At 40.2% G+C, this 7,956-nt stretch overlaps 1 protein-coding gene across 1 annotated transcript; it reads left to right on the top strand.

Moving 5' to 3' along the window:
- Positions 1-237: 237 nt before the first annotated feature.
- On the top strand, positions 238-5,058 carry LOC104953331 (ras association domain-containing protein 8-like). Its single transcript, XM_010780262.1, has 4 exons — positions 238-243; positions 1,419-1,541; positions 3,672-3,792; positions 4,988-5,058. The coding sequence occupies exons 1-4, from the start codon at positions 238-240 to the stop codon at positions 5,056-5,058; spliced, it is 321 nt and encodes a 106-aa protein (XP_010778564.1).
- Positions 5,059-7,956: the final 2,898 nt, after the last annotated feature.

Raw genomic sequence — 7,956 nt, 5'->3', positions numbered from 1 at the left:
NCTAACAGGTACGCCGATTGAGTTCGGGAGAATTAAAATGTTTGCGCAACACTCCGATTTTATGCAACAGGGAATCGCAACTTTGCACATGGCGGACGATTTAGGTATATGCAACCATCAGTCAGTGTGCCATAAACCAAACATCAACAGCGGCTCTCTAGACCACATTCTCCACAGTTTATCGGCGTTTCTCTTGGACCATCAACAACTACACAGGATCAAGCAACTTCATGGGCAATGCAGGTATGCCCGGTACTGTGGTCGGTGCTATTGACGGGCGCCATAAAAATATTGCGGTCCATAAAAGATGAGCGTGTTCGTCAATAGAAAGAGGTACATTCCACTCAACACGCAGATTGTTTCTTCTTATGATAGGGGGGCTTGACGGCGGTATGGGCTGTTATTGAAAGTGTTTAAGTGCTGGAAATGTGCTCGTTGGATCAATAGTTTGCAGGGTGCTTTTAAATTTCCCCTCGATTTTAATGCAATTTACGTTATTTTGTTTTGTTGCTCTCTCTCTTTACGTGCACTTTACAATCGTCATTATCGTGGTCTGCACAAACTTGTCATTCAATGCGTGTTATTCTGCTAACTGCAACTGTCCATAACTATTTGATAGGAATACATTTCTAGCCTAGGCTATTTCCTTGTTTTTCGGTGATTTAATGGGCTCGTTTGTGGGATGTTGCGGATGAGTTTCACCGAGACCGCCTGCTCTGAACAACCAATCACCGTACTGACCGCTTCTAAACTCATGCACGAGAATCGACGTCATCCATAGCAACGGCGCGTCACTCTTAGTTCACTCTTAGTGATTTATCCTTAGTAGGAGTAGGTCTCAGCGGCTTTGTGAATAACTTTTAAGAAAAAACTCCTACGTAAAATGTTTTGGCGCGAGTTAGGAGCACTCCTAGCGGTAAGATAAAATGCTTTGTGAATACGGCCCCTGGTCTCCATAAAAAGAATATATATCTTTCATACATTTACTGCAAAACTCAGCCACTAAAGTGTTAATCAGAAACAGAAACAGGTTTATTACCAGGTAGGTTGACACGTAAAAGGAAAATGTACTTGATGTCATGGTGCATACATAAAAGCAAAACAAAAATAAAAAAACACAGATAGAGAACTAGAAAAATGTGAAAAAAAATATAACAGTATTTACATAGAAATGGAATGGAATAGAAATCGGCAGAAATAATAAAACAGATATTGTTGTACATTGTGTGCATTAATGTAGTGGATAGAGTCTATAACGAGAGGCAGGAGGAGACCTCACGTCACCCCGATGTTAGCGTCTCTGCTCTGATCTGACGTTTGTTAATCTGCTGAGCTTTCCTTCAGCTGTTTTTAAGCACAAAAGAGTCTCCTTCATCCATCATCTCTTCCTCTTCACTCTCTCTCTCTCTGTATCTCAGGTGCAGAACCAGATGCAGAAGGTTCTGTTGGAGCTGGAGGTTCAGAGCGAGCACACGTCGAGGCTGGAGAGCAGCTGCCGGGCTCTGGAGCGCTCGCTCAGCCAGTCGGGCCACAGACTGCAGGTCAGCTCACATCTGATGTTTCATATTTGTATTAACACAATAGGGTTATCTAGGGTTGGCCATTCATATCCTACGGAGGTCATTTATTGACCGGGAACATCATAGGTGTTAAATTCAATGAAAGAGGAGATCAGAATTCCTTTATTTGTCCCGCAACAGGGACATTGACATCATTACAGCAGCAGAATATATTAATATAGTTCAGATAAAGTGAAGAGAATAGACTTATTCAAACATAACTAAGTATGCACACGTCCAGCCACAGACTGCAGGTCAGCTCACATCTGATGTTTAGTATTATATTACATTTTTATGGCATCGAAATCGTCCGGATTTTAAAACATCCTTGGCAGTTTTGAGAGGACGTTTTATTCTAGAAAAATGCTCAAACCCTCCTTTTGTGTTTGTTTCTCTCCCCTTACTTTGTTTTCCCGGTCAAATGTCTTATTTGAACTGCTCTTAAATTGAAAAAAACCTTCATCATCACCACCTTTTATCTCAGAATCTATTAGTCCCACAGAGGGGACATTTACAAAGACAGCTTAATGTTACCTAAGTAGCATGCATAACATATATATATATTTTTTATTATAATAAAAAAAGTTACACAATTTACAAAAAACACATCCTGTAACAGTTCTGAGGATTTAGCAGCAAGGTATATATTGCAGTGAGAAAGCAGTCCTCGGCACACAGGTGGAAGCGTAGGAATCTAAGCTCATTAGGTTGTAGGTCCACAGAGTTCACAGTGAAGATCCACAGAGTTCACAGTGAAGATCCACAGAGTTCACAGCTGGTCCATCAGGGTGGGGGAAACATGAGGTAATGAGAGGGGAGGGAGGGGGGCTGTTACAGCATTCTTCCCCTGATTAGACAGGGGCCTGAACACAACCCCTTGCCTGCAGTTGCGTAACCATCTGGAAGCTAATTCTCTGTAGCTGTTTATCTGGGTTATGAGCAGCAGAGGTGGAAGAAGTACTAAGAGTGTGTACTTTATTTAAAGTAGAAGTACCAGAGAGTAGGAATAATCTGTTACAGTGAAAGTCCTGCATTCAAAATGTTACTCAAGTAAAAGAAGGAAGGTATTAGCATCAAAATATAGTTAAAGGTGGGGTAGGTAAGTTTGAGAAACCGGCTCGAGATACACTTGTTGTTATATTCCATGGAATGCTCTTAACATCCCGATAGCAATGAATATCTGAAGTGCTTTGACAAAAAATCCATAAATAAATATCACCTGTGGAAGCCGTAGTACAGTAAAAAGCACAACCAATCATCTGAGCCGGCCCGGCTAAAGTAACTGGATGGCCTACCTGCCTGTCAGCCTTCCATCTGTGCACAAACTTATCTCGTGCTCTCATTGGTCATGTGCGCGTTCGTGTGTGTTGGAGGAGGGGCTCTGTAAGGAAGTGGCAGATTTTTTCCGGCTCTGTATTTTCAAATTCTACCGCACTCGAGCCGGTTTCTCCAAAATGACCTACCCCACCTTTAAGGTACCAAAAGTAAGTAGAGTACTAATACCTCAAAATTGAGCTCGAATACAGTACTTGAGTTAATCTACTAAATTACTTAACACCACTGATGAGTGTGAGTGTAAAGGTAGTTCCAAATTAGGTACCATATACTCCAGCACAATGTTGTCTTAATGTACATTATTTAATTTCATATTCTGTTCATGTACATATCCCATATTCTGTTTACATGCATATAGACTTTTTGCACTACTTGTTATTTTGTATTTTATTTTATAAAACGGGCAATTCAAATCAAGCAATCTGATTGGTTCTTAGCCGTGATATACTGAGCGTATACCACGGGTAGAATTGTAAGTTACTTTTCACAACAAGTCAGTATCCCTCCGCGTCTGAGAAAAACCGTATACCATTGGGCTGAACCACGCCCCTTAGCTGTGATATAATGAGCATATACCACGGCCTGTCGTGAGCTATTGCTTAAATATAAGTTGCATTGTTGGAGGAGCTCAGGTCAGAATAATTTCATTGCCATTTCTACACTGTAGCTTTGTGCATATGACATTAAAACCTTTGAAAAATGTAATTTGAATGTGCACTACTCCTCATTGTATTGCACATAGAGTGTATTATTCCTCAGCATGTGTCCCTCGTGCAGGAGAAGGAGCAGGAGCTGGAGCAGCTGACTAAAGAGCTGAGACAGGTCAACCTGCAGCAGTTCATCCAGCAGACCGGCACCAAGGTCACCGTGCTGCCTGCCCAGCCTGCAGGGGACAACGGTACACACACACACACACGAACACACACACACACACACGAACTTGCCACAATACCATGACCTTCTATCATAACTAGCCTCGTTTGGATGAAAGTGCTTTGTTTTCATTATTGTCTTCACATGTGTTTGTACACAGTGCCCCCTTCTGGTCATNAGGGCGGAGCTCCAACAAGCCGTTTAGGACAGAGAGTGAATACACATACTATACAGAGATGCTGTATGAGAACAAGCCGTTTAGGATAGAGAGTGAATACACATACTATACAGAGATGCTGTATGAGAAACCAATGTGAGTTTGGAAAATTGCAACATTAAATCTATTCTAGTAGACCTCAACAATGGAATTATGATCAGTAGAAATGGCCATGACATGGGACCTTTAAGTTACTTATATGCACTCGTACTGTAGTTTATCCAACATGTTTGTTACTAGCTAGCACTACCGCTGCCCACCGTTATAAATGTGCAGGTGCATCCTGTTTAACTTTTTGTTACTATTACCCTGATGAATGTTGATAAATGTTCCCATATGTTCAGTCTTAGAAATATATTTACGTGACAAAAAGGATTCATTGTTTTGTTTGTTATTTGCACCTTAATCCATTCTTTAAGGTTGAGTTTTTGAAACATATTTATTCAGTAGTGTGCTGCAGGACAATTAATCATTTATACGTGTTTCATAATCATTTACTTCTCCAGTTAATTTCAAATTAAGTCCTGTATTCAAAATGTGTTTAATTAAAGCTTATTTGAAAAAAATACATTTGATTTGTTTGAAACAGGCACCAATTATCTCAGTGTGGCCTTGCAACTCTCCTGCATTCAAACCCACCCCCACCCAAACCCCTTGATATTAGTATGGTACACCCAAAGCCTCCCCTCACACACACACACACACACACACACACACACACACACACACACACACACACACACACACACACACACACACACACACACACACACACACACACACACACATCTGTCCCCTCCACACACACCACTGTCCCCATCTCTTCACTTTCACAAATGAAGAGAGACAGCCTTATCCCGGAACCAACACGGAAAAGCAATTAAAAAGGAATTAAGGGTGTGCAGGGAGAAATTGGATATGATATCCGACGCCTATTGTAAATGTCATCGTTATTACCGTGTTGTTGTTTCCCCATTCCTTTGGCCGCCTTGCCCGTTTTCAGGAGTGACATCCCATAGTCTGCCGGACTTAATGAAGCCGTCTCAGCAGCCAGGGTCTCGGTATGTGAGGTGAAGAGTTCTGCTTATCCTCTTCTGCATGAAGCTCTCATTAAAATCACTTTTTACTGCTTCTCTTCTGTCTCTGTCCTCGAGCAAATGTCTGTTAAACTTATTTAACAGAGCTGCCCCTAATGCCATGTGAAATGTTACTGCTCTTTATCTAATTAAATCTAATCTAATGTTGTAAACTCACTTCGAGGTGGAGTGGTGATTGCCTTTTGGCATTAGAGGGGTTTCAAGGCAAAACAAACAACCTGTAGAAAACACATTTTAATGTAACACTTTCACATTGGTTTGTTGTGTTACAAAATATCCAGCGGTCATGAGTTAAATCCTGACGTACAAGAGGAGATTTAGAGTGAGGGACTATTTACAAGACGCAAATTAATTCAGTTAAATGTCACCAAACTCAGTAAACCCAATCCATCAGTATTACCATAACTTCGGGTGTACATTTGCTCAATTATATGTCACATTAATCTGTAGATTCTTGTAAAAGGTAAAGATTTCCAATCATGTTGCTTCTACATTACTGTAAGACAAAAATGATGGTAACAGCTCTTCTAGGATTAGATATGAAAACAGATCTGTTCTTGGAAATGTTGTGTTTCAGATAGATAGATAGATAGATGGATGGATAGATAGATAGATAGATAGATAGATGGATGGATAGATAGATAGATAGATAGATAGATAGACAGATAGACAGATAGACGGATAGATGGATAGATAGATAGATGGATAGAAGGATAGATAGACAGATAGACAGATAGATGGATAGATAGATAGATAGACAGACAGACAGATAGAGATAGATAGATAGATAGATAGATAATATGTGACCACCATCAAGCATTACAACTGGTCATAGTGGAAGTTAAATAAATTACATTTCGATATTAAAATGAATGCAGTCCATTTTCATGTCTTATTTTAAAAATTGTTTTGTGAAATTGCAATATATATAAATTGGAAGTATCTATCAAATATGTAGTTGATATAGCTGGAGTCTTTGGACAACAGTCTTTACCATTGACTCCCACTATTGTTTGACATGGGAGGTAAAATGTCAGGTTTGCAAACGTACTTCAACGGCATGTTTGGGGATTAGAAAGTTAGTCACTATTGGCTGAGTTAGTCTGTTTTGTAATCGTAAGTGTATGAAATGACTAGGTAAGCTACGTTAGCTAGCTAGCTTACAGCAAATCTTCAGTAATTTTGTAAGGAATCATGCGATCACATTGTTAAAATAAGCCAATAAATCGTACATTTTATTTACGTTTTTCAGTGACATTGATTGTCATGGCACACATTATTTGGCCTGAACACATGGTGTTAAGCAGGCGCCACCTTTTGGTCGTTTGTTGTAATGAAAGTTAAACATGTTTGCAATTTCTCATTGGTTAGGTCAGATCATGTGACTCACAGTTCAGGGGTTAACAGGAAAAAACTGGTAGGCATTAAGACTGAGGGTGTTTCTCAATGTCGAGGACGCTTCTAGGACAAGTCCCTCCGAGTCAGGTCCTTCAGAAGCGATGGAAGAATCCTTCCTAGCCTTGGAAAACGAAGAATGGTGGAACAGGCTAACAGGTGTGCAGGTGTGCGTCATATGCGAGGCCCCGCCTTAAATGGAGCGCGATTTCGGCCAAAGATTTGGAAATTGGTCCGTGCGCAAAGCATTGTGGGGATTTTAAGACCGCGGAAGATACACATGTGCAGCCTCGAAATTTCCCGCAACGAACGACGCTGGCCTCGGTAGAATTCCAAGGATCCTGGACATTGGAACAGTCCTTCGGCTGCACTCGATGACGTAGCATTCTTGAAATAGTGGCTCTGGAGCAGCCTTCCTCGACATTGAGAAACATCCAGAGAGTTCTCCATGTGGATTAGCAGAAGGACTCTCTTCCTGATCTCAATGGAAAGCCTTTGCTTGTGAGTTTTGTAACTTTTTCTCTGTCTGAATAAATGTCCATTAATATGTTTGGTTGAAATAGCTAAGCTGTTTTTGCTGAGGTTAAACGCTGAGCCAAGCAGAATGTGTCTTTGTGTTTTGGCTTGTGCATGGAGGATATTTTGTAAGCAAGATAAGATTTATTTGTGCTGCACATTTGGAGCCATCACCAAACTGCAGCGCTTTACTAAAACAAATACCAACAAATATTAAGAAATCAAATAAAAACAACATTTGGCTACATAAATAATGTATTTATTACTCCAAACTGCATTTAGTCATTGACACAAATTATGTAACAAAAACCAATAATGGTATTTAATGTGGGTTTTTGTGCACTAAGACTCTAATGATCAGAAATGTATTGAATTTGAATTCCTACAACAAAATAAAAAGAGCAATCCTGCAACAGAATCTTTGGTACTTTCCAGTATTTATATTTCAGTCAGACAACTCACGTGTTTCTTAATATGTTTATTATAAGCAGTATATAGTTTGAGTATGGCGTCTAGGCTCGGGCCTCATCACTCCACAGATTTACAAAGAACATTGAGTGATGATTAGATAACTTTCCCCCGAGCCTACAGGTGGAAGCTGGGGTGGAAGCTGGGGTGGTGGTGGGTCAGGCGAGCAGCATGTAGTCCATGTAAACAATAAATTAGACCCTCCAGAAAAACGCGGGCAAAAATCCTTGATTATGCGGGCTAAAATCCTTGGTTATGCGATAAAACATGTGGGGTTTTATGTGATTTTATGCGGTGAAACTGCGGGAAGTTGCGAAATATGCTAAATATGCGGGAAAAAAATTATCGATTTTTTTTAAAATATTGGGCTGTCTTATTTATTCTCTCTCAAACACAACCTGCCACTAACGTTAAACCCCTTTACTATTCAATTAAACACATTCAATGTTTATTTATTGTAAAAGCAATTGGGCTATTTTAATCTCACGCACACACC

The sequence above is a fragment of the Notothenia coriiceps genome, unplaced genomic scaffold, assembly GCF_000735185.1.
Source record: "Notothenia coriiceps isolate Sejong01 unplaced genomic scaffold, NC01 NC01_scaffold00021526, whole genome shotgun sequence".
Lineage (NCBI taxonomy): Eukaryota > Metazoa > Chordata > Actinopteri > Perciformes > Nototheniidae > Notothenia > Notothenia coriiceps.
The sequence above is the reverse complement of the archived record's forward strand: the minus strand, read 5'-3'. Positions and strand labels throughout refer to the sequence as shown.